The 27,988-nt window shown below is 35.5% G+C and overlaps 3 protein-coding genes across 7 annotated transcripts in view; 1 reads left to right on the top strand and 2 right to left on the bottom strand.

The window, feature by feature from the left end:
* ccdc137 (coiled-coil domain containing 137) overlaps positions 1-27,988 on the bottom strand; it is a 224,026-nt gene that overhangs the window by 125,576 nt on the left and 70,462 nt on the right. The window lies entirely within an intron of this gene.
* ccp110 (centriolar coiled-coil protein 110) lies at positions 42-9,036 on the bottom strand. Of its 2 annotated transcripts, XM_079894246.1 has the most exons (14): positions 8,670-9,036; positions 8,258-8,438; positions 7,921-8,049; positions 5,487-6,459; positions 4,511-4,632; positions 4,075-4,228; positions 3,118-3,215; positions 2,912-3,028; positions 2,329-2,430; positions 2,126-2,242; positions 1,922-1,989; positions 901-963; positions 694-756; positions 42-219 (listed from the first exon to the last, which is right to left on the bottom strand). In XM_079894246.1, exons 2-14 carry the CDS (start codon positions 8,402-8,404, stop codon positions 147-149), a joined length of 2,226 nt encoding a protein of 741 aa, XP_079750372.1. In that variant the 5' UTR covers positions 8,405-8,438; positions 8,670-9,036; the 3' UTR covers positions 42-146. The 2 variants fall into 2 exon arrangements, with proteins under 2 accessions (XP_079750372.1, XP_079750373.1); XM_079894247.1 differs by lacking the exon at positions 694-756 and having other exon boundaries at positions 44-219.
* sun1b (Sad1 and UNC84 domain containing 1b) overlaps positions 9,768-27,988 on the top strand; it is a 40,151-nt gene continuing 21,930 nt past the window's right edge. Inside the window, exons 1-2 of one of the 4 annotated variants that reach the window (XM_079870947.1) lie at positions 12,054-12,345; positions 14,678-14,772. In XM_079870947.1, the coding sequence (XP_079727073.1) occupies positions 12,334-12,345; positions 14,678-14,772 (107 nt within the window). In that variant the 5' untranslated portion in view covers positions 12,054-12,333. Of the gene's footprint in view, positions 10,072-12,053; positions 12,346-14,677; positions 14,773-27,988 lie in introns of those variants that run through there. The other 3 variants (XM_079870945.1, XM_079870948.1, XM_079870946.1) reach the window with 3 other exon arrangements.

Genomic DNA, 27,988 nt, shown 5'->3' with positions numbered 1-27,988 from the left:
TATTCACACATGCAGTTGTAGAATAATGTGAGGAAATAAATATCAATGAATGACATTTAATAATCATGATTCATTGAGATGGCAAGCGGGAGAGTATCTTTAAATGAATCTCTATGATTAGCACAATATTATTTTTCATGTCCAGATCAACCCAGTGAATGCTGTTTCTTCAGCCTCTCCGAACGCTGAACTCTCTCCTCTGGAGTCTTCTTGTAACTCCTGAAACACATACAAAATGTGTATTTATATGTTTTCTATTACAATATTGCACCTAATATTGATGTATTATATTTGAATTACATTCAAATTGTTTCATTCGATGTGAACTCAATTAGTTTGAAATGTGGTTTTGCATTATTTTTACAATGCATTCCCTAAAACATACTGGGTTTGTTTTAAGGCTACTTTCATACAGAGTGATTCTTTGTAATATAATACAGTGATATTCTGATCGCACTTCAGTTGACTAAATGACTGCATGAGATCCTGCCAAATGCATTTACAAATAAATGCAGCCAATTTTAAATGTCAGGTGACTCTTCTGGCAGAGGCTCCGTGGCATTTCCAGAACTGCAAGCGTCCAGCAAAGACTGAATTGAATTTCAAATTCCATCAACAACAGCGTAAAAGAAAATGGAAATGGCCAGAATAGGAGATTGCATGATCAAAGGAAGCAAAAGGTGGAGAGCTGACCCGCGGCGCAGGAGCTGCTGGCCTGAAACTGGAGCGTTCTGGCCCTGACTGGGCTGCAGGATCCTTCAACACACAGGGACAGGGAGACCGTTGGAAAGATGTACGCAGCTAGCGCACGTATATGGTGCAGAGGGCATGGTAAATGTGTAAAGTGTCTGTTTTCCCTCTGTGGGTAATGTGTGTCTATTGGAGTGTTTTTGTCTTCACCTTTTTGTCGGGGGACTCTTGGTTTTCTGAGCTCGTCTGGTCTGACCTGGAGATTCACCAACTCTGATGACAAGAACATTTTAGAGCAGATCAGGAAGTGAATAAATAGTAAATAAAATTAATAGCATTTTATATACTATTTTGCTATACTATACTATATTTTATATATATATATATATATATATATTTATATTCTGTATATACATTTCATTTTCAACTGTGTTTTTTGTTCAAGTTGAAGGCCACATTCTTTTTACCATACATTATTTATTTATTTATTTATTTTTATTTTTTTCATAGATTTTGTTTTTTGACCTATATTTTCAACTATGAAAATCCATATACAGTATATATATATATATATATATATATATATATATATATATGCTATTAATAAATAATAAATAAAATAAATAGTATTTTTATATAAAAAATATTATTATATTGTAAATTATTCTATATATATTTGTAAATAAATTGTAAATATTGTAAAATATTGTAATAAATATATAGTAAGAATGATATATATATATATGATTTCCTAATATATATATATATCTATTTTCCTCAATATATATCTAAAGTATATTCTATTACATATACTTAAAAATATATTTAAAAACCATTTAGTTAAAAAATAGTTCTAGTTACAGTTACAGTGAAATTATAGCTTTCAAAATATATCATGACTTATTGTGATTTTGTTCCTTACATTGTTGTTTAATAGGCCGAAGGCCATAAATGTGTCACAACATGAAGTTCTGGAGTTACAACCATAAACAAAGACTTCCCATCTTTGATTCGATTCAGTCCTTTATGTCATATTAAAAAAATGTAACATTACTATTGCACAAGTTACCATCCAACAACCAATAATCTTGCTACTGTTTATGTTGTTTTGGCACCTAAATGGACCAACTGCATGTCAAATAAGTCTTTATCAGACTTAAAAGTTGAATGATGTAATTGCATGATTGCAGACAAAAAGTTTCAAACATAATATTGTTCTAATACAACTCACCTTTTCTTCCTATCAAGAGATTTCTGGGTCGCAGCAGACAAAATCACCTTGGGGGGCTTTACTTTTTCCTGTATGCCAAATAAAATATTATGTGTAGCGTACTTTTCAAAACAGCAGATAATAGTTGCCAGGGATTAACACTAACCAAAACTAAATGGAAATAAACGGATGAAGATGAAAGCAAAAAGTGCAGATTGTTGTTACCATCTCTCTGAGTTTTCTCTCAGCTCTCAGATCTCGGTCTTGCTGTAGCAGAGACAAACGCTCCTCTAGTGTCATAGTGAAGAAGATATCATGAATGTCAAACAAGGCCGCGCGTAACTGTAACAGAAGCACATAAACATATTTAGTGCCAGATCTGATGCTGTACACATGGTTCTTTAGTACCAAAGCATCAAATGTGGGACCTGAGCTCTGACGCGCTCTTGCAGAGACAGATCTTGCTCTGACAGTTGGTCGTTTCGTTGAACAGCATTAGTGCTGAATGAACGAATAAACTCCTGCGTGTCCTGAAGAAAGACATGTAGAGAGATGATCAATCCCATGAGGGCTTTACTAGCATGTATACTAACACTATTGTGAGCCTGGATCACAAAACCAGTCACGTCGCACGGGTATATCTGTGGCAATAGTCAAAAATACATTGTATGGGTCAAAATGATTGATTTTTCTTTTATGCCAAAAATCATTAGGATATTAAGATCATGTTCCATGAAGATATTTAGTAAATTTCCTACCGTAAATATATAAAACATTTATTTTTGTGAGTGAATGCATTATGCAGCACAGTCGCTAACATAAATGGACAACTTTAAAGGCGATTTTCTCAATGTTTCGATTTTTTGCACCCTCTGATCTTCAAATAGTTGTATCTCGGCCAAATATTTATTTATTCAGCTTTCAGGTGATATATGAATCTCAATTTCCAAAAATTGACCCATGTGACTGGTTTTGTGGTCCAGGGTCACATGTTGTGCGTTCTCTTCTCACTTGCACGGTTTGACGCAGGTGTTTGACTTTCTCTGTTCTCAGCAGTCGTCTGGTCAGAAAGCCCTTCACGATAGAAGTGAGGCGACACAGTGCCCTCTGCTGCTCCACTGTTATAACCTGTGTGCGACACACACCACTGAGGCTTTATCTCATAATAACATTTATTAGAGTTTATCAAATCAATGCAAAAGCATTTAAAAACCAACCTGGCTCAGCCGGTTTCTGCTCTTCCCTGTGCTGGGATGATTTAGGCCTCTCATATATATGGAAGCCTGTATTGAGGGTGAGGATGCCACATCTAAACCTAAAAAGAATAGAATACCATGTTAATATACACCATAGTACGTGCATACTAAATTCTTTTGATTTTGTAGTAAATGAATGGTTAAATTGTTTACCCCAAAATGACATCATTTCGTCATATTGTTCTAAATATGATTTTATTTCTTCTGTGAAACACACAAAGATGTTTAAATTCCCAACGCTCTAAAAATAACTATATGTAGTCAACCAACACATGACTGCGTCTGAGCACATGCAACTGAAAGTTTTGAATCAGTGTTATTTTAGCATTATTTATATACTATTTCAATACTTGTTAATATTGTAAATTAGCTTTTTTATTCAATATCAGTTTTAAGTTTTAGTAATTTTATTATGTTCTTTTGTCATTTTTATCACTTTTTGTTTTTATTTCTATATAGCTGTAATTAACTTTTTATTTAGTTTAAAATATATTGATTTCATTTCAGCTTTATATATATATATATATATATATACAGTATATATATATATATATATATATATATATATATATATACACTACTAGTCAAAAGTTTTGGATCAGTAATAAATAAATAGCTATATATAATAGAAATATTTACTTTATTATTTTAAATTGTAATAATATTTCAGTTTTTTTTATTTTTAATCAAATAAATGCAGCCTTGGTGAACAGAAGAGACTAATTGACTGGTAAACTTTTGACTGGTAGTGTATACACTACCAAATATAATACAAAAATAAACATAAATATTAGATTTTTTCATTTATATAAGTCTATGAAAGCCACTGAACATTTATTTAAACACAGTCGTAACAAATGAAAGACATTGGGCTAAAATAGCTGATGTGTTTTCATCTTAAAGCCACAGCTGACATACCAATGACTGGCACGGGGTGTCGTGGTGATCTTTCTCCAGGGCTTAAAGGGCACATGATGGGGCTCAGTATAGGGTAACGTTCACACCCGTCCTCGCCCGTTACAGGACTCAGACCACCCTGACCCCTCAGTCTCCTGACCCGCTCCTCCGACTCCTGAATGAGGACCAGAGAGATCAGAATATATACAATAAACACATGATGCATATCAAAGACCAGAGACTCCAAGCTGCAGTCCAGGCAAATGTTGTTTGTGAATAAATCATATTTATTCATGCATAGCAGATGTGTAACTGTTAGTGTAGTTGTCATCCATGAGGAACTTATAAGGTCCCATTTGGGTTAGGATTCCAAGGTAAATATATAGTGAACGTCTGGCAATTCAAAAAGGTTTGGAACAGAGCCAATGTGTATATATCTGGATATGCCAATGCTGACCTGACTGTGATGCCGTTGTTCTCTCTCTTGTTCTGCCACCAGACACGATAATCTGAAAGCATAGTCATCCTCCAAAGACCTCTGCATGTCTTCTAGAGCGTGGACTTGCCATTGCATCTCATCTGAAACACAGGAATACACAACTGAGAGGATACTATATCAAAGAAAGCTGAAAAATCTCGTCTTTACTCTCAAATGAACATTCTCCAATGGTTCTCTCAAGGGTACCATTGATTAACTCTTTATATCATGTGCATTTTGTGTCTTGAGTTCTTATAAGGTTCTTTTGGATTGTGGGTTCATACTGAAAACTCCTTGTCGAAAAATGGATATTTTGGAGATAATATTTTTTGGAAGCAATATACAAAAAAATGCAGTATTAATAATAATTTTATATTGGGGTCTAAGAAATGTATTATTGTGGATTGTTTTGTATTATTATTATTATTTATTGTGGAAGTACTATACAGAATATGCATTGTTAATAATAGTAATTAATATTTGTATGTGATATATACACACACACACACACACAGACACACACACACATATATATATATATATATATACAGTTATATTATTGTTATATCATGTTGTGTATATATTAAATATTTCCATACATATTTTACTCATTCTTTTTGGTTTGAGTATAATGACCCCATAAATGCATGTTAAAATAACAACATGTTATTTTTGTTATATGACTCTTTTTCTCATAGTATAAATGTCTCTATAATAAATGATAAAATATAATAATGTAGTAGCATTTATATTTTAGGAAGGAGGTTTTTCGTATTTGGGGATCCATGGCATTAAAAAGTGTGAAAACCCCCGCTTTAAAACACCAGCACATGATGATTTTTAAAGAAACTAGAGGAACTTCTTTGAGGAACTTAAAAATGCTCAATAATATCAGGCCGTAAAACCCATTTCAGTTCTTGGTTTTCAATAGTGCACTCGTTTGTTCTGTTCTTACCTGCTCTCCTTTCTTTCAGCGCTGTGCTAATGACACTGTTTCCCTCAAATGATACTTTGGCATGAGAAGGAGAGTCTGGGCTGATTCCAGAGCCCATAAATGCAGCTGTGGGACTGTCCCGTGTGAAAGTCTTGCTCATTGGTGAAGGAGGAGACAGTCGAGTGTGCGTTCTCGCAGTGACCCCGGCCATAAACCGAGGCATTCTCTCCTGGCTCCGGTCTATGAGCGGACTCTGATGGCCGGACGACAGATGACTGTCCAGCGTGTGGCATCTCCTTCGGAACAGAGGGCTTGTGAGCTCAGGATCCACCGGAGACGTTTCTAATCTTCCCACGGTCTCGTTCAACCTGGAGTGGTCATCATATCGACCCACACTCGCATGTTCCACTCCGAGCAGCTTCCTCTCCTGCGTCCCGATTGTTTTTACTTCCTGTGGCCTTGCATTGGCTGTACTGTTTGGTTGGTTGGGGTTGTCAGGGAGAGAGAAGAAGATGTTGCCAGCAGAAATGGGACGAGGACGGCCGCGATGGGGTCTTAAACTGCCATTTAGACCAGATTCTGGACTTATTAGGTTATTAGGAGAGGTCTTATTAGGCGAGGGAATATAACCAGAGACAGTCCCATCCAGAGAAGTGCCGTTTTCTTTATCAAACGGGATTTTGGTGCCGGTGACCTTTGATCCCTGTTTACCTTGTTCTTTTTCAATAAATTCTCGTGATTTCTTCAGTAGGTTCTGCAGACAAACTCCTTCTGTGTCAGTTTCCTTCTCTTTTTCCTCCACGGCTTTTCCTCTCATAAGTCCAGGGAGCTCAGCTGGTGGGGTCACTGCTGGCTTATTAGATAAAATGTAAGGCTCTGTGGTCCCAGTAGGTGTAAGATGTGCAGTATCAGTAAAACCATTCCTGCAGTCTAATTTTGGAGAAGGAGACAAGCACTGCTCTGAAGGCTTTGGTACGTCCAATATTTTTGGTGCCTATAATGCAAGAAGATATGAAAGCAGGGGTGTCACTAGACCCATTTTAGGATTGCTTTAGCCTCCCTACATTTCCACCCAGCCCCCTTAAAAATTAGTGATTAACTCCATAATATATGTACATTAATTCGTGATCGCATCTGTCCCCTTTAAAACTCATACGAATCCAGCGGCAGGCTTTGGCTCATCCCTGTATTTAAGTCTGCGTTATTCAGCGTGTTCTTCAATCTGTACTAGTGCATTTATTGACAGATTGTTATGATATCTGCATCTCTGTAGGTCTTTGTCATAAATGCAGTTTACATAATATTATGTGGAAGCAATTCAAGACGGTTTTCACTGTAAAATCTGGGCTTATTTAATTATTAATTATGACATTCCTTTCATCTTAATGGCTTTTTCCACTCTTGCTATACTTCATACATCAGTGCAATAGACTTGCTAAAATTTGTTATAATAGTAATTTTATAATAAATCTAAAAGCAAAATATGCAAAAAAGAACTATAAAAGGGAGTAGAAATGGCAAAAGAGCTATTGAGTGGTCCTCTGCAGCCATCTACTGGTTATACTGGTCATTTTTATGTCATTTTCATGTTAAAAGTGTTTGTTTTCCACCTGGTGACAGAAATCCGTTTTCCGTTATCTCCATGAATGAAAAATGATAATTCAAGATCTTCTTTAAAGTAAAATTTACTGCACAAATGCAGAGAGTAAATAATAGCGTTTAAATCTTTACATGTTGAAAAAAATATGGAAAAAATATTTTACTCACATATTGCCAATCTAGACAATAGCAGTAATATAAAGTTTGTCTATATTCTTAATGAATATGAATGAATATTAGCAGGTTATTTAAAATGATTAGAAATGAATTCAATATTCAGGGATTGACTTGATTGTGTAGAACCTTCATGCCAAGTATACCAACAATATATTACATAATTTTCTTTTTTTTTAAATCATAAACAAGTGGTGGCTGAGCCTCTCTAATATTGAAATCCTAGAATCACCCCTGTATGAAAGTAATTCAATCAATTATTGTGAATAAGCAGTATATATTTTTTCATAGTTGAAGGTTTAGGTTAAAAAACAAAATCTATACATAAAACAGGGAAAAAAGGAAAATAAATAATGAATGCATGGTAAAAAAAAGAATACAGGTGAAATGATAAACAGTCTCTATTAACAATAATAATAGTATAGAAAAAAAGTATATATATATATATATATATATATATATATATATATATATATATATATATATATATATATATATATATATATATATATATAAATTTTCATAGATGAATATCTGGGTAAAAAAAAAAAAATCTATGTGTAAAAGAAAAAAAAAATCAGTTTTCTAATTTATTAGTTTCGAAATTTATTTGTGATTATAAAAATAAATAAATCCGGGGCATAAAAGTACCTGTTGGTCGAAGAAACACTTATTTTCTTACCTTACTGGTCCAAAGAATGGCCTGAATCTGATTGAGGAGGTTATTGTTATAATGAATCTGTCTGTCTGCCTCCATTTGTGACGCTCTTTTCCTGTATTCAACCATCTCCCTTCTTTGTATCTCGCTTAGCTGGAAACACACATAATATGAATCATAATTAGACAATTGAAAGGGAGACAATACTCTATTTTTTGAATGTGTAAACCAAACTTAGGCTGAATGTTATAATTATTACTGTCATTAATGTTCTTTATTATATTTTACTGTGCTAACTCTTTCTTTTGCTTTTGAAAGTTTATCATATGATATGTATTGCAGTATAAATATAAATACTCACAACAGGAGACAGAAGTGGCCTGCCGTGGAAGCGCATGAGAGAGTGCGCCACCCCTCGCGCAGGTGCGGTACTGCAGCTCATTTCGTGCATCATTTCCGACTGCAGTTCAGACAGAACGCGTGCGCAGAATCCCTCATAGCTGTCCATGTTTTCTTACAGCGGTCTGCACAGCTGGAACAGTCTACATTTTGAAACGTAAACGTTAGTGCACGTGTTATATGTCGTATATTGTCGTTCATTCGGTCAGATTGAGCTGTCACAGGCAGCAGTCACGTTAGCTAGTAATGCAGGCTTTTAAACTGATTGCTATCTATCAATCGCTCCGCATTCCACTGCTCTTTCCTCTTTCCTCAGATGTATTTGCTAACAGATAATCACGCACAGATGTTAAAGCATCAGCATCAGCACCTACCTTTATATCGCAATGCAGGATGGAGCTTCTGTTTGAATAAATGATTAAAAAAATTAAACAAAGTGTATCAGAAAAAGGCTTTCCTCTACCACAGATGTGACTGTAACACTGTATGATGTCGCTGTGCTGATGTTTATGTTGGACGTACAGATGCAAATCGCGTGATCGTTTCCTGTTTTGTCCGTAATTACGTTGAGAATGATAACGAAGCTAGTTATTTACTCTATAATCACATGACGAAGGTCATAGTGTGTCCGCAGGAGATGGATTTAATATCCTAGACCTCTAGCCTATCTGTATCTGTCCCTGACCAGGGTCTCTTGTGTGTGTGTGTCATATGGTCTTCATCATCAGCACCGCCCCGTTCACTCACCGTCATCCTCTCCATTCACTTAAGGCGTAAAACCAAAAGAAGATTCCTTCAGATACATTTTTAAGATACAGATGTGATTCATATCTGCATCATATTTTACTGCAGCAGTCCTTTAAATTCACTTTACTCCTAATTTGATCCACAGAAAATAAAATAATTCCGCAAAAAGACTATGCTTTAATTATAATTTCAATAATGAATAAATAAATAGGCTAAATAAATAAAATTCGTTTAAAATAAGGAGGTTCCCTGTATAGCAAAACAAATATGTCTGTAATTCCTGCAGTTATTTATGAGGAAACTGAAAAAAAAAAATATTAATGATTTATTTATTTATGTATTTATTTATTTATTTTTACTTTGCTTGGAGAGAAAATCGCACATTATTAATTAATTAGGCCTACATATATTTATTAATAATTTATATATTGTATATATTATTATATTGCACATATTGTATATTATCTATTAATTATTATTACTTACAATTATTTCAAAAGCCAAAACAGGGGACGGTGTGACGTTCTCACTTAATTACATTTTTAAACATACGATATTATTAATTCCACTGTAGTAAAATCTAACAATTGCTAGAAAAGGATAATAAAAAAAACCAAGCATGTAAAGTTATTGTTAATAAGCGATACATAAGTAGAACTGTTCAAATAAAAATGATAATATAGGCGACTGTCATGCGCGTCAGTTGGTGTGGGCGTGGCTTCTTTCGCTGCGCGCGCCAGTCACTCGCCGCTCAAACTCGCTGGTCTGTGTCCGTGTGGACGGACATCGCGGAGGCGTCGCGTTAAACTTCACTGTTTACTCGTGTTTTACTTAGAAACAGACAGTGAACTGGAACTGGAAGCGGTTCTCACAGAAATCGTTTGGGTCGTCGATTTCCAAGCTCATTATAAGTTAACCGTTTGTATTTGAAGGACTCACCAACAACAAACCAGCGGACTTTGACAACTGCCACCGCCGCCACGGTGAGTTTGCAGAAGTACCTCGGGAAGAAGGCAAACCAAACAAACAGTAAGCGATGTGTGATTACACCGACTCATTTGTATAATGGATTGTGGGTATCTGACACTTTTAAATGATAATGAACAAACAGAGTCTTTAAAGTATTTAAAATAATTTAATCCTACTGTACGTTACCTAAAAGGGCAATTCACTGTAACGTTAAGTAGATATCAAATTAGTGTATAACAGCATTGTATCGCAGTTTACTTTAAAATCTCGTGTGTTCCCTAGAAGAAGTGGGCTTGAATTAACTCCACCCTGAACGCACATTCAGTCTTCAAATATGTGTAACCGTGATCTGCTTCAGCGTCTCTGCATCAGGAGTCTAGTCAATGACCAGTAGGTGGCGCTGTTGCATCGCGTATGTGGCTTTGAGAGTGTATTGAGGAGTAGTTGCTAAATAAAGTCATGCAATATCACCAAGGGACCCATAAATCTTATCTTGTTGTAGTTTACTTTATAGAGGGCATATTGAACCTTTGAATTGTTTCACAGGTTTCTCTTGTAGACTGAGAGCCAACTGCAAAATATGCAAGCATTGTATCATGGGACGAGTCCGATTTTTGAAAAGAAATTTATAGGTTACAGTTGTTGTGTATCTTCTCTAGATGCAAAATGACTGCATGGCATTTGTGTTTCTTGGCACTAAGAAACAATTTGACCACATATGTTGAGTAAGGTCTTTTGCATCTGCTGTAACTGTTTTTGCACTGCAATGTTTTGCTGATCTGAATTTGTCTTTGGGGATCAATAAACAGTATGTCCTCGCCTATTGTGTTTTTGCAATTTTCTGACTGATTGTTAAATGGCTTTTAGAGACATTGTGTGTGTCAAAACTGGAGATCCTGTTCCAATTTTGAGTCAGCTTTTTGGGATTGCTTTGCTTAATATTGCAAGACTTGAGGTTTTCTGTTTCGGAAATGAAGCTAATTGTGTAATGGCTGCTTTTAAACTTTGGCACAGAGTGGATTGATAAAGACAATTGGATGAATTAAAGGATTAGTTCACCCAGAAATGAAAATTATCCCATAATTTATTCACCCTCAAGCCATCCTAGGTGTATGACTTTCTTCTTTCAGACGAACACAATTGGAGTTATATAAAACAATATCCTGACTTTTCCAAGCTTTATAATGGGAGTGAATGATACCTTGTTTTTTGAAGCCCCAAAAAGCGCATCCATCCATCATAAAAGTAATCCATAGGGGGTTAATAAAGGCCTTCTGAAACAAAGCGATGTGTTTGTAAGAAAAATATCCATATTTATAACTTTATAAACTATAATCACTGGCTTCCAGTAATGGCCGTACGTGACTCTAGTTACGGCGGAAGAGTGACCTCTGACCCGACATATGAAGAATTGACGAACGCGGGACAGTTCACTCCCATTATAAAGCTTGGAAGAGCCAGGATATTTTTAATATACCTCCAATGGTGTTAATCTGAAAGAAGAAAGTCATATACACCTATGGCTTGAGAGGGTCAGTAAATTATGGGATCAGTTTTGGGTGAACTAATCCTTTAATCTCATCAGTCGGTCTATCAATATGTGAGTCAGTGGCAAATAAAGAGATAATAAAAAATCTTATTTTAAAACTTTTTCAATTTGACTTGACTTGATAATGTGTTAATCTATAAATTGCATTTTTTATATTTTGTATGCATATTTTGACAGTGATTTGTCCGACAAAGTACTTCATGTGAAAGTGCTAAAAGTCGGATTTAGATTGTTATTTAGCATTAAATTAGCCTATTAATCGTAAAGATTGGCCAACAAGCTCTGTTTCCATTTATTTACAGTCTATTTTTTACTCCAAATGCTCGTATTTCCGTCGCTTTAGGCTGAAATGAATGTGTTGACAGCTTTACGGACGGGCCCATCTGAATCCTTGTATCCAATGCTGAGTGACGTCGAGCCGGAAGGCGTGACTCTCGTGTTTCCACCAATAGATTCAAAGTATGTCGTTGATTGACAGTTGAGCCTGGAAAATACTAGGAGGAACGTTTGTGCGACTTTATCCGTCTGGCTTTACTCTGTTATGGAAGCCATTTTGGGATTTTCCTAGTAGTAATTGTGAGTCAAGCACGTAACTTTTATCTATTCCCCACAAAGATCGCGGAATTTGGATCGGGTGTTTGGATACATAGTTATTTCTATTTTATTTTGTTTACATTCCCGTCGAGATGCGCCACACATTTTGCGCATCCTTGAACTGGATTGTCATTTCTGAACGGGACTATCTTCAAAACAACAGGAGATTATAGAAACTGATGGTCAAACTGGCAAGTGCTGGAATATTTTGATGTCGTTTATGATTTCATTCAAACATTATGGACAGATACATTGATATTTCACGCGTAATATACAGTCATTGGTGGACAGTCAGTGAAGCTCCTTTCTTTCCAAACTCTTGACAGAAAACATGGCCCTGGATTAACTGTCATACACGCAACCAGGGCTTTACTTCTATATGATTTGTGTTGTTATATTCTACGTGTTCAAATGTAAACAGTGCTGAAGTGCGCAGAAACCCCTGTACGCATTCAGATAAAAGAATCGCGCTGCCACAGTGTTGCAATTCAAAGCTGCGTTTCAAAACCCAGTGAGCTTCCTACATAGGTAGCATCGCACACTCGTTCTGAACAATGAAGTCCATTCGCGTTTTAAGACATCGAATCGAAAGTTAGGCTACATGATATACAAATGCGAGTTTATTATTCATTACGCGTTTCGTTGTAACGATGTAACGCGTTGTTCAACACTGTTGTCTAGGTAGACAGCGCACTAGTTTGTGATACGCAACCAAATGTTGCGATCCCAAATGTTGCAGAGACGTCAAATCTGGAGAGTTGTGCGCTATCATGTTTATAAATGCAAATGCTCCACAAGTGATAAAGATGCAAAGGCACATGAAGGTGTGACTAGGTCAAGATAGAGACTTAAATCCTTATTTTTTGTCTGCATAATGCACAAAGAAAGGAGCTCGTGGTGTTCACCATTGACTTGTTTTATTGCATGTCATGCTTGGAACATAATTGCTTGTTTGGGCTTGTGAAATAGTGCTGTGTTTAGAGAGGAAAAATAGGTGTGAAATTTGGGGATGTTCAGCCTGTCTCTTGGGTATTGGAGAGGGGTTTTCTAGATCTCCTCTGGTTTTGAGAATGACAAGACATGCAGTTAGAGGAAAGGTAAACAAAATGAACAAGATATTTGACTTTCGGTATTGTAATTAAGCATATTATGAATATTATCTTAATAGTGTTTTGTGTTTGTTCAGATGCTTAATTCAGCACTTCAGCACCAGGACAGTTTGGATCCATTTGATTTCATGTCAACCTGATAATGAGTTTAGTAAGTTGAAAGTTAAACTCTTAGTGTTTGTTCAAAGCTCTATTAGATAACTAAATAAAGTATTCAATTAGGGATAGTGCATGAACCATGCAAAACTAATGGATTTTTAAATTGTGATCAAAGCTGAGCTTTTACTGTAAATCTCAGTAACACTTTACAGTCCATTTTGATTCGTTAGTGTTTGTTAATGCGTTATTATGAACTAAGGCTGTGAAACGATTAATCACATCCAAAATAAATGTTTGTTTACATAATAAATGTGTGTGTACTTTGTATAATTATTTTGCATAAATAAATAAATACACACATGGATGTAGCCTATATATTTGTTATTTATAAATAAAATATTTATATAATATTATAAATATATATACAGTATATACATGTACATATTTCTTAAATATATACATGCATGTGTGTATTTATATATGCAAAATAATTATACACATTACACACCACACATTAATAATACATATTTAATTAGTACATATATATATTATTATAATTTATTATTAATATAATTTAGTAATTAATTTATACATTTAACTTGAAATGTTATTTATTAAATGTAAAATGTAGTAATATAAAAATTAACCTATATTAGTAATCGCTGTGCAAATATTGTTCATATTTATTTCATGATACCTAATTCATTAATTGTCGTTATTGTAAAGTCTTACCAAAACGTCTATAGTGAACAAATGTGTTCGGCTCTAAAATAATATTTCATTCATTTTTTTTTTATTAGTGCAAAGTAATCTCTGTAAATATGTTTAAAGTCTACATTCAGTAATTATGACTGACTGGAAAAGTTGTAGAGAGCCATTATCTGTGTAAATATATTAAAGTCTACATGCACTCTCACTGTCCTGTTCGCTTGAGTCACCCTGGACAGTCAGTGTTGTTGATTTTGAACGTTTAGGTGTGTCCGTAACTTCCTGCTCGATTGACGATATCAGATGAATTTTTTGCACATTTGATAAGCGCTATTTACTATGAAAGAGGTGTTTTATATAGTTACTACTAGCTTTATGTTCAATCACCTGGACCAGACTAAACAAAAGTTGTTACCATGTTGCTCATCGGGATTCCTCCCAGAGGCAGGCTGAACCGTAGAGTGTGTGTGTGTGTGTGTGCGTGCATTGTGTGCATGCTTTCATGGGTGTGACTCTGTTTATGCATCGAGGTCACACCCATCATCACACGTTAGCTGTTGCCGTAGTTTTCGAAGTCTGCTCTTCACATCTGGTTTGATCTTCACAGCGTGCTCAGCGAATTACCATGGATTTTTCCCCTCTGCACACGTATACTCCTCCTCACTGTACTCCGGATAACACAGGCTATACCTATTCACTCAGGTGAGATCACTGTGAAAATGAAGAAACATTACTGGGTGGAACTACAGGCAGTGCACTTAGCACATCTCAGTTTACATTCCAGTAAACCTTATAGGGTTTTGTGTAATTATGCTTGAACTTTCCTTCTCCTCAGCTAATGATTTTCCCGAGAATTTCCGTGTCCTGTTGAACCTGTTTCTTTGCTCAATTCATGCAAGTTTGTGGTTGTAGACAAAGAATGTGATGATAACTTCACTAGTTCTACCATTCTGTGTTTGTGGTCCATTTCATACTTTAGCTTCTTGTTTGTTTTAGTCATTATTTAGTAGTTTTATTCAGGTGTGTAGTTTTTTTTTTTTTCCATGGCTGTCAAGAGTTGGATGACAGCAGGTGTGGTTATTTACCTCAGGCAAGTAATGAACTTGCACATAATTAATAGCGAGGTAATGTGAATTTGTGTAATAATATCCTTTAGATCAGCAAAAACAGTGTAGATTTGACTGTGCTGACGTTTGTATGCAGATAACGATTTGTACCCCCACTGGCTGCACTCACTGATACCACTTTTCCAGCTAAATCGTGCCGGTCCTGGTTTGTGTAACACTATTTATGATTATTAAACCAAATGTCGTTACAGTTGAGTGCAAGTTTCAGTAGTTTTTACACATCACATAAGTATAAATTATATTTTTAAAAAGTTTTAAAATGGACATTTGTGTAATATGTAATTGCCATTTTATAAAAACAAAGCTAAGGCATCCAATTTTATTTTTGATTATTTATTTATTTGATGTCAGATCAGGTCTAAATGTTCCTAATAATAATAAAAATTGTTGTTGTTTTTTGTTGTTACAGTGTTGTTATTGTTAACTATTAAAAAATTTTTTTGGTAATGGTAAATATAAAATAGTTTTTTGAAATATGTCTGAAATAAAACAAATATTAGTTGAAAAACTTAGCTAAAGTCGCTAAAACTGGAATATACCCTTCAAACATTGTTCAATTAAGTGAACATAGTTAGTGATTAGTACAGTTAGTAAAGTTAGTAATAAAGTGGAAATCAAAGAAACATTACAGGTACCAGAACAAGTGCAGGTCTTGTTGCACTTTAACACTGCAATACTTATAGATGTATTATGACATATTACTTTTTTTTTTTTTTGTTCCGTCCGGTTATCACAATGTAAAACTAGTGCTTCAGTTTTGTGTACGGTATGTTTTTTTCAAATACTGCCATAACGGTGCATAGCTGAAACAATTGCTGCATCTGTTCAATGGCCATGAAGAGCGCTATGTAGAGTGTATTGAGGGGACCTCTTTTAACTGCATACCCTTCTTACTAACGGTTATAACTTTTTATTACATGGCTTTTTAAATTTTTATTGAATTCTAATGTAGAATGCTGTCTGTTATTTCTTGATAACAGTCCGCTGCTAAGTACAACACACCGTTGCCATGAAAAACAGAGCGTTGCTATGGACGCAGGATTCTAAACGTAGAAACGGAACGGACTATTTTCTTTAGCGGAAGCAATACAGTCGTTTTTAAATCAATAAACTCCTTTTTAAATCAATATTTTGTGTCGAATTATTGATTTATTTGGTAGGTAGCCATGTAATAAGCGGGATAATATAGAGCGAGGCGGTGCGAACAGGCCTTTACTGTATAAAGCGAAATGTCACTGAATTTTTGGATGAATTAAATCAAAAGTAGGCAGTGCAATGAATCAAATCGCGATATGGACTAGTACCTGTGAATATTTAAGCTCAAAAACACTGCTATTGAAACCTGAATTCTGTGTGAATGAGCGCCGCAGTTTCGTCTACTACACACATACTGAAGCACGCATGACGCTCATGGTGTTTTCAACGTCTCACTACATGATTGAGGACATGAACACGTGAACTTTACCAGCATTTCACCATTTCATTTGATCAAACTATTGCCATATCATATGGAAACTCAGTCCTTCACGACAACCCGTCAAAATAAAAGTTCAGTCTAACATGAAGAAATTATAACAGAAATATATTACTATTGCACTGTGGTGTACTTCATGTAGTAGTAGTAACAGTTTATTAAAGAGTATCAAAGGTCTTCATTACAACAGCCAAAATAAACGTTCTGCCTAACTTGAAGAAATTATGAAAGAAATACATGACTATTTTAAAATGGAATGATGTACTTCTTAAAGTAATAATAATAATCATTTTTAAAACCTTATTTTTGAGGAATATCACACACATTTCCATACATGTTTTATTTTAAACCGTAAACTTGCCAAAAAAAAATGAAATTTTAATTTGATAGTTTAAAAGCTTAACTAAATTGTTAGTGTGGATAATTGATTTGATTACCTCCATTTTTCTCTAAATTAAATTTGTATTTAACAGTACAATGTTCTTATTTTCTATGTACTCCTGACAGTAAAATAAAAGTTATAAGTATAAAGGTCCAGTCTTGAAAAGAACAAGAAGAAATACTGTGATACGCCGCGAAACCGCCAGAATCTGTAAAAATACAGTGATAGCCTACATATTTTTGATCATACCGCCCAGCATTGTCAAACATTGCAATTTCAGATTCAGTCTTGCATTTTGAAACGGTCGTTATTACTGAAACTTTGTAGTGTGAAATTAGCAGCATGAAAAATAAAACTTTTATTCCAATTCTGAATATCCTACGCCGCCTTCTTGCTGTTATATTTACTAAGGTAGCTTCTGTCTGATTGGCTGTTGTACAGGATTGTTTCAGCGGTGCCAGTGTGTGCACTACGAGTGTGTCAGCGTAGGTTGCATGACTGTGTTCTTCAGGCAGAAACCGTCGTAAAAAGAAGTGGGATCGAGTAACAAACCGTTGAGCCATCTGCCGCTGGCACTCAGAGAGACGTGACGAATTAGAGTTACTCAACGCGTGTCACACAGGGAAGACAAGCTTACAAAGAGTTATTGTGTAAGCTCAACAGAGAAAGGAGTGCAGCGAGAGTAGAGCAAGACTTGCTTGTTGAGCGTTTGGGGAAACTAATGTTTTGTACTTACATTTTCCCACTGGATCCCTTTGAAATTAATTACCTGAGATTGATGTAGTCACAAGAGGAATCTTAATGCTTCTTTAACAGAGACAGTTGGCCAGAAAAATCATTTGAAATTATATATTAGCTGCTTCCAAAATTGAGTATGTGCCACACCTGCCAATATCTCTTTTTATATTTATTTGTATAGCGCTTTTCACAATATCAGGTTAATTGCGAAAATGTACTGGCCATAAATATTTTTCATGTGACATACAATCGTATTTGTTAATTATTAAAGTAGATATTTATGTGTATTTTGTCTGTGACTGCAATTATTTGCTAATTTTTCCCCCCTTGCATATTTTTGACAAACAGTGACTCTTTGAGTCGTGCAAAATATTGCTCAGAAATGATAGAATTTTTAGTGCCTGTTTGAGCTGCGGGACGAAGATATATTTTTTCCTCTCATATTTTAGTGGTTAAATATGTATCTCTCATGTGTTGTCTCACTTACATTATTCATTTTAACTTAAAACATTGTTGTATTTAACTTTAAAATTATGTATTATATTTTAGTGTATTTGTGTATTAAAATTGTGTAAATTTTCACTCTTATTTGGCAGGCAGTGCAGTTCATGTTTGACAGTTGTTTGCAGTGTATCAGTAGTTTGTGCTTTTCATGCATATTTTTGTTCAAATTATATGTGTCACATGTTGCGTAGTCAGAGGAACCCGTGTGAAACTGGGGCAGAAACACCAAGAAATACATTTTCTTAATATAGCTGCTTCTGATTTGGACATCAGGGTGGAACTCTAGGGATTCATTAAAATGTTAAGCAAGATGGTAGAAGACGTGCATTCTGGGAAAGTGTCCTGCATGAAGGGAGTAGCTCTACAGGAGTAAGTGTGCATGGCTCTGCAGAGTCACTCAGCAGCTGCTGGAGTGTTTGACAGCTGTACGATAATGTGTGCGTGCTGATCTGCTGAACGAACGCACTGAAGTTACTTAATAGGGGTTTTGTTCTGCTTTAGCTGAGCTGTAATAGAGGAAATGATATCACAGAATTTGAATAACCACATCACATTTTTCTGTTTGATAGTAATTCTCTGTTTTTTTCTGGAGGCTGGAAGAGCCAAGCACAAAATGTCTTTTGCCCTTAAAAGTTGTAGCTTTTTTTGGAGGTTTCTATTATAAGGGAATAGCTCTGATAACTAAATAAAATTCAAAGTATATGCAAGTATTCACAATTTTTTTTTACTTGGTCAGTATTGGATATCACATTTTTTACTGTTTCCATGGGTTGAGGTAAAGATGAGTCTTCATGACTTTCATTACTTAATGCACATTGTGAAGTGACAGTTGATGCCTGAAATAATATGATGCCTTGATTTTAGGGGTGGGTGATATGACCAAAATCTTATGTAAGGGATAATGTATCCAGCTGCTTGTTATCGCAGAATAAACCCCAACAGGGTGATTACGGGTCTTGAATCACACTGAAGGGGTTTATTCTGTGATAACAAGCGGCTGGATGTACATTATCCCGCTTATTAAGCGGCTACTTGCCACAAGTAAATAATTAGATATAAAATATTGACTTGAGTTTTTTACTTTATTTAATTAAATTTATTTATTAGGTCTTTAAACGCAAAGCTTCCGCAGAGAAAGCAGTTGCTAGCAAGCGGCAAGTTCAAACTAGACGAACATTTAAGGGATACGGTACAGTCATACCACTTATTATACGGCATTTCGCCACACTAATAATTATGGGGATAAGAGACAGGGCTCCAGACTAACTTTTCCACTGGTTGCACCGGTGCTACCAACTTTCTCAGTTGGTCGCACCAGCATCTGATTTGGTCGCACCTTTTTTTTTTTTTTTTTGCTACATGCCATGGGATTAATCAATGCATGCTGATGAATAGTGGTCTTAATCTGCATACCCTAGTTTTGCACTGATGTAATAAGACTGACAGTGACACAAGACCTCATGTTAGCACATTTTTTAAATCTTTTAACTCTAAAAAAAACGAATAAAAAAACATATATGTTCTTTAATGTTTGATTATAATTTTACTGTCTTCACATAGGGATGGGAATTGATAAGATTTTATCAATAATAATGCTGACGATTCTGCTTATCGATCCGATTCTTTAACGATTCTCTTATCGATTCTTGATAGCACTGTGTGGAAAAATGTAGTCATATGCTTTAAAAAAAAAAAAAATGGTTTTATTTATTTTAAAGCTTAAGCTTGAGTAAGCAAACTGTACTTTTTATGTAATTTATGTAATAAATAGAACCTTATTGTAAAGTGTTACTGATTATACACCGATTCAGACGTCTCCTGAGTTCAGTGTTGGAAAGATCAGTTGTTTAACCATAGACATCATATAATATCTATGGTTTTAACCATTCATTAAAATTAATCGGTTCAAATGAGTCATTAGTTCGCGAATTGGACGTGTCATGCGCGTTGTGTGATTATCCCAGCAGTTAGGACATGTACATCCAAGATTTGTGTCAACACAGAAAACATTTCATCACTGGATAGTTTTTTCGTTTAATTAAAGTGTTGTTTTATGTCAGCTGAATGTGCGGAACGCTTTTCAGAGAAGATAAGGCAACTTATTTAGCACAATTCACACCCAGCGGTAATTCAGGGGAAAAAAAAAAAATCTCCGAATGCTCCACGGAAACTCTTCCGACCTTTTACCACCGTGTCGATTTATTTTGATTAATATGCGCGCGGGAGAGAGAGCAAGACAGCGCAAGACAGCGCTTAGATTGGAGCTTATTTTTTACAGTCTATGGTTTGGAGACGGTGAAGTCTTGTTTAGACTTTCGCCTGGCTCCGAAGAGAGAGAGAGAGTGCGCTCGCGCGACCGGGGCTCTCTCTCTCTGCTCGTTCTTTCAGTTAAACATGCGCCCGGCTGTCACAGCAGTTCATCTACATTACTCACCGATCAACTAAGACTTTGGCGGGCGCTAAAACAAGTTCAATGCAGGAAAATTCATGCGTGAATTTAACTGAGTAGTACATGACCATGCACTCGCACAAATGCGACCACATCAAATTTTAACTCGCACATTCTCAAAAAATGGTCGCATATGCGACCATTTTGGTCGCAGTCTGGAACCCTGAGAGATATTGATTTGAGATGAAACCAGATTAAAATCGTACCAGTTTGTCATCTTCTAATCCATTAGTGTACAAAACAATCGTTGCAAAATGGCAGCAGCTGCGTTTGTATGAAACGAGAGTGAGTCCGCAATACCGGATGACATAATTAAATAATTGTACACAAAATATTGATTTGAGTTTTAATATTTTATTAGCTCACCAAACGCAAAACTTCCACGAAGTAAAAACATTCCTAGCACGCGTAAAGCATCGACTTAAGTAACCCGGAAGAGCCTGTGTTGTTATCTGGGAATAACATACCGCTGGATGCAGCAATTGACCAATCAGAATGAAGTATTCCACGGAGCCGTATAATAAATTACGATACAAGTAATATTGCAGAATATCATATTGCTTACCAATATAATAATTGGCTTATTGTATAGTATTATTTAAAAATCAGCGCATTCTTATATAGACAGTGAGTATGACTGAATCAATATCATGGTAAGGTGAAGGAAGAGGGATAAAGTATTTGAGATAGTAAGTGGGAAGCGAGTGATTGGTCAAGAGGGTCAGCTGATGCAGTAATGATACTGAAGTGGAGCAAGACGCTGCTTGTTGACCGTAGAACAGGAATTGATGTTAAGCCCACTCAGACCCTGTAGTGCCTCTCTGAAATAAAGCCCTGAGCTCAGACGCTCGTGAGCCCTGAGGTCCTTAATCTCACTGTGAGCTTCATGTGTTCTCACTAATCAGATTTCCTCCTGTCATTCTGCCGTGTGTGTGTGTGTGTGTGTGTGTGTGTGTGTGTGTGTGTGTGTGTGTGTGTGTGTGTGTGTGTGTGTGTGTGTGTGTGTGTGTGTGTGTGTGTGTGTGTGTGGAAGATGGATTCTGGGGAGGTGGTTGACCTTTGTAAATCTGCATCTGCACTAAAAAGTGTGCTAATCGAGTAATTAAGATACTAATATGGTCTTAACCATGCATGATGCTGCTATAAAATGTCAAGCAGTAAATCTCTGGTGTTAAGCGTCAATTCACACTGATGCTGATGTGCAGCTACAATGCCAAATCATTCATTTTCAAAAAGTTTTTGTTCAGAAAGCTTGAAATTAGTTTTAGACCCTTATAAATTATGCCTTCTGCTTATGAATTTCATTGCAAAGCTAAAATGTTAATAATATGTTTTTGAAATTATGGGCTTGATAATAAAGGAATGCATGGAAACTTCTAGACTGTTTAAAAAAGCTTCCCAGAATGCAGTTGCGCTGAAGAAATAAGTATAAGCTAGTTGTTGTTTTTTTTACTTCAAGTAAATGTTTTCTAAATGAACTTTGGGGTTTAATGATGGCTTAGAGTTTGAAAATAAAGACATTAAAGGAGAACTCCGGTCAATTTTAACATTGAGCTAATTTGTTTTGTACATTTGGAGTGCTGTCAATACAGAGAACAACGACAAAAATCGGTGTTGCCTACACCGTGTTATCTTCTTTTTAAAATTTGCACCCTGTTGACTTCAATGGGGCAAGTTTTAAACCTGCTTTTAGCCTCTTAACATCCTTGATGTGTCATTACAAGTGCACAGAAAATGTGAGTGATTCCTTTAGAGTGAACACGGTGAATCTGACTGCAGTAGATGTGCAAGATATTAATAAAAGTGATGTTATTTCAGCCAGCGCTCATACCTGTATTTACATCCTGTTTTTGGCTGAAGTCCACAGTAGTCGATTGTCGAGTTCGGGCGCATTATCGTACGTACTAAACCTATGCGCGTGAACTCGACAATCGACTACTGTGGACTTCAGCCGAAAACAGGATGTAAATACAGGTATGAGCGCTGGCTGAAATAACATCACTTTTATTAATATCTTTCACATCTACTGCAGTCAGATTCACCGTGTTCACTCTAAAGGAATCACTCACATTTTCTGTGCACTTGTAATGACACATCAAGGATGTTAAGAGGCTAAAAGCAGGTTTAAAACTTGCCCCATTGAAGTCAACAGGGTGCAAATTTTAAAAAAGAAGATAACACGGTGTAGGCAACACCGATTTTTGTCGTTGTTCTCTGTATTGACAGCACTCCAAATGTACAAAAAAAATGAGCTCAATGTTAAAATTGACCGGAGTTCTCCTTTAATGTCTTTATTTTCAAACTCTAAGCCATCATTAAACCCCAAAGTTCATTTAGAAAACTTGAATTGACCGGAGTTCTCCTTTAAAGGGTTGGTTCACCCAAAAATGAAAATTCTGTCATTAATTACTCATCCTCATGTCATTACAAACCCGTAAGACCTTCGTTCATCTTCAGAACACAAATGAAGATATTTTTGATGAAATCCGAGAGGTTTCTGAATCATCCATAGACAGCAACTTTCAAGGCTCAGAAAAGTTAGTAAAGTTGTGAAAGTCCCCATAAAATCAAAATTGACCCTATTTACTTTGTTAGAGCATATTACTAGTCTTGTGGTGAACAATTAATCCGTGCAAGTAAATATATAAAAAATATATATATTACCACATGTGGTAATCTTTAATCAAAATCTGAAAAGTTACTTCCGGTCTGGAATGGCGTCTTTTTCTGATGACGTAGGTTTGACGGCTTGGGTTGAAAACGCTTAACCACTCCCCTCAAACCGTTAGTCTGCTATGAGCGAGAGATTGAGAGGAGGAGCGCTAGAGTAAAACCCTGCCCTCTGTTCAATATTCCGTTTCACTTGGAAATACGTCACAACACTGGAGAAAAGTCGTTTGCAACTTCCGGTTCACGGGGACTTTAAAATAGTCCATGTGACTACAGTGGTTCAACCTTAATGTTATGAAGCGACACGAATACTTTTTGTGTGCAAAAAAACAACAACAAAAATAATGACTTTATTTAACAATTTCTTCTCTTCCATGTCAGTCTCCTACGCTGATCACGTAATAAACACAGTGTAGCGCTTCCAGTTTCTACGTCAGAACGCCGGCTCATTATATCATAACTATCACTTTAAGACAGCCATAAATATCAGTATTGTAATTTTACAGTTGTACTGTAAAACAAAATGATATATTTTAAATACTTTATTTTACAATGAAATATTAAATTAGTAAAAATTTGTATTGGCAATTTTATCAGAATTTCATCTGATAAAACTATCATTATTCGTCATTTGTTTTATTTTTTTTAGAAAAAACGCAATTCGATTTTTTTTCTTCAAAATTGTGCAGCCCTAGTTCATTGTTTGTTTCTATACAATTATTTTTAGTTTCTGTATTCATTTGTAGTATTTTCTCGTTGAATGTAACAGAGCCCTTTCATTTCCTGTGCCAATAATAAACCAGCTGCAAAGCCAGAAATCTTTCAGGATTTGATATAAAACGGATGATGTCATATTGCTGAAGGTTAGAGATTGTGTTTGTTGAAGATAAAGTGCCTTCTAGTAATTCTGTGAAGTTTTAGCTTTAGGAGGGGTGCGTTTTATTCAAGCTAATCTGATTTGGCACAGATCCAGTGGGTATTTCTCACAGGAAGACATGGCCTTTAAGGAACTGTTATTTTAAGAAATGTCTCATTTCCGTTTCTTGGTTTATTTTGTGCTTTTGTGTTCTGGGCGCTGTGGTGTTGTTTACGCGTGACTTGTGCCCAGCTCTGTTGCTGATAGGGGTGTAACGATGCCCTCATGTCACGATTCGGTACATATCACGATACTGAACTCATGATACGATATTATTGCGATACTCCAAGACATATGGTAAAAGGTTAACACAAAAATGTAATGTTGATTTAAAATGCAAATTTTGGTATTACATTGGGTGTGGAAATGAATTGGCCTGGACTTGGTGCTGATAACCCAATGCACAGGACTATAGTGACACCAGAATAAAAATATTCATGATTCTCAAGCTGAAAATACAGAATTATTAATACTAGATATATTTAAAATAATAATATATTTAAAAAAAAAATTCTGGTAACATAAGACATTTGTCATTGTCAGGACCCACAAATATTCCCCCATTGCATTATTATACATTATATTCAACATTATATATAGTAGTTTAATGTTAGCCTGGGAAAACCCAGACAACTTCCGGCAAATTTAGATTTGCTCTGCAAGTAGTCTGGCAAAGAGCTCATTCAAGCCCATTTCTAATCCGTCGAAATCGCGGCACCAATCAGAAACGTTGAGGCGGGCTTTACACAATGACAATCGCTCTGATTGGTTTTAGGTCTATCCAATTGTGCCCAGAGGCATTTGAGCGACGTCCATTGGTGAAGCGCACCAACTTTTAAATGCATTATTATATTCAAATTGCAAACACATGAGGACAGTCTCCATGAAAGACCCACTGGCAGATGAACGTGCTACTACATTTCTCTCCGAAACGGTAGGAAATTAAATTAGATTTAATTGAGGATTTTAACTGTGACTGATGATTGACAGGGCAGTTTACGTGACAGGATGCACGCGACAGATCCGTCCTATAAAGATGACGAAGTAGTATGTCCCAAAGCTTGCCTACTTTTTTGCTACACATTCAAAAGTAAATACCTTTTCTTCACAAAAAGGGTACATACTTTTATGGCGTAGTGTAACTTAGGCGAATTGGGACGCAGCATATGGCTTTACACGATGCCGATCGCTCTGATTGGTTTTAGGTCAATCCAATTGCGCCCAGAGGCATTTGAGCGACGTCCGTTGGTGACGCCCCTTTGGAAATGAGTTATTAATGCAGCTTTGCCAGACCATAACTCAGTTACTACTGAGAATGGTCTGGTTTTAACCAGGCTAGTTTAATGTACACTAAAACTCTGAAAACTAGGATTTTTTCCCACACAGTCATTTTTATTTTGGGTGAACTATACACAATACATTGTTGCATTTTTGTATTACGATATATTGTGACACGATATATAGTGTTACACCCCTAGTTGTTTTGATTTGGCCTTTTTGAGATTTATTTGGCCATGTCAACTGGCTTGGAATGGCTTATGAACAGAAGTGTGTCTATTTTACAAATCTACAAGCAGTTTTGTCTATAAAAGTATTCTGATTTCATACACACCATCGTTGAAAAGTTTGGGGTCGATAAGATTTTTTTTAATGCTTTTGAAAGAAGTCTATTATGTTCACGGAGGCTGCATTTATTTGATCAAAAATACAGTAAAAACAGGAATATTGTGAAATATTATTACGATTCAAATTCAAAATAACTTTTTTTCTATTGTAATTAGGGGTGCGCTGATCCGATACTCAGTATCAGTATTGGTCCGATACTGGCAATTTTTTCCGGATTGGGTATCGGCCAGACGAGACCGATCCAAATCCGATATTGTGCGCATGTTATTGTTATACAACACAAAAAGCACAAAATCATTATAAAGCACCATAATGTTATATTTATGTTTTCTGAAGCCATTCCATAGTCTAATGTGAGGTACAGATGAATATTTAAGTCGTTAAATTCAAGTTCACATAAGTGCTTCCCTCCGCTGCCGCTGTCAGTCTTTCTCCATTCAAACAGCACGTCGTGCTCGGTTTCGGCAGTGAACACGATGAAACACTCTCCAAGATGATTCAGTGTTCCTATTATTATACTGTAGATCTGTAGATAAAGGTCTATGGTTTTACATAAAAGGACTTCATCTGGCTGGAGTTTCACATGTTACTTTCTCCCGGATGCCTGTTAGATCACAACACTGGAGTAGAGAGCACTATTGTTCTGAAATTAAAACTGTTAAAGGCTCAAACTAATTGTATAATAACACAGGGTTCCCACGGGTCCTTGAAATCCTTGAAAGTTTGTGAATCTGAAAAAAATATTTGAAGGCCCTGGAAAGTTTTTGAAAACAAATAAACATCGATACAGGTTCTTAAAAGTGCTTGAATCTATTTTGTGCAAGAAGTCTTCTGGAAAAAATTCCATATTATTCCCTCCGGTCCGCTAAAGTGTTATTTCTCCAACACTTTGTGGCCTATGCATAATAGCTTGCTTGATTTACGTTAGTAACACGCATTTACGTTAAGTGTTTCCCGGATAAGGTACTTTGTGGACATGTACCGAATACACTTCAGTTTTATGCAAAACAGAAATACGACAAGTAGAATAATCAGATCTCTGTCGTATGGCCAAAAATCAATACAAAAAAAGCTTTGAAACATGAAAACTGTAACAATGTTATCTTAGAAGGTAACACAATGTAACCTTGCTCTCACTTGAAATGTGTTCCCACATTAAGTCCTTCAGTCCATTCCAGCTGAGAAATAAAACACGTATGTATTGTACATTTTGCTAATAAATGTGCCATATGTGTAATTTTTAAACCTACAATTAAGTGTATTTTTATGATGGCAATAACTGTAAAGCGACCATTGTAATGGGGGAATCAAATGTAGGCTAATCAAATTATTACGTTTAGATGAGTGAATTAGTGTTCCTTTTACCGGTTAACATTTAGTCCATGCTTTTAGTTTTTATACATTTTTCATTTTTAGTTTAGTCAATTTAACTTTACGTAATGTTGTTGTTACAATGTTCAAATGTAATGTGATTTTTACCCTTTTTTTGCACTTAATATACTATTCTGATGTTTATGAAAGCGTTCTTCAGTTTGTTTAGCAGTGTGTTTGAGAGCTTTATCCTAGAGCAGGGATTCCCTGAAATCTCAATATAAATAAATATAAATATTTTAAGTTAATATTTCATTTATCTACACATTTGCATATTCTTGGTTCTCTGATGTCAGTTAATGGTCACATGAAATATTGAAGTTTTATTTTGATTTGTTTCCTTTTTAAATTATTTATTTTGATTTTACATTTTTAGAATTTAAGTTATTATAACGGTTCACTTTTCATCATGTCACAAACTCTCTGTAGTTCCCTTCAGGTGTTCACAAATCATCTGTGTTTATGTGCATTTATGCAAGTATTGAATGTAATGTGAATCACTGATAGTTCGGTTTGTTTTGTAACATCTTTAACTTTTAGTTTATACCAAAACATCTCACACCAACCAGCTACCTCATTCATTCATTCATTCATTTAAAGCTTTTTAACTTTCTTCATCTTTAGCCAAGATTTAAAGTGATTTTTGTTTCAACAAAGACTT

The sequence above is a fragment of the Squalius cephalus genome (assembly GCF_949319135.1).
Source record: "Squalius cephalus genome assembly, chromosome: 1".
Lineage (NCBI taxonomy): Eukaryota > Metazoa > Chordata > Actinopteri > Cypriniformes > Leuciscidae > Squalius > Squalius cephalus.
The sequence above is the reverse complement of the archived record's forward strand: the minus strand, read 5'-3'. Positions and strand labels throughout refer to the sequence as shown.

Bases quoted from the DNA above. Each gene is read 5' to 3' on its own strand.
- ccp110 (XM_079894246.1), bottom strand. From the start codon at position 8,404: ATGGACAGCTATGAGGGATTCTGCGCACGCGTTCTGTCTGAACTGCAG. The intron at 2,431-2,911 runs GTGAGAAGAGAA...GTCTTTCTTCAG, and splicing joins ACCTGCGTCAAACCGTGCAA to GACACGCAGGAGTTTATTCG. The intron at 757-900 runs GTGAAGACAAAA...TGTGTGTTGAAG, and splicing joins AAGAGTCCCCCGACAAAAAG to GATCCTGCAGCCCAGTCAGG.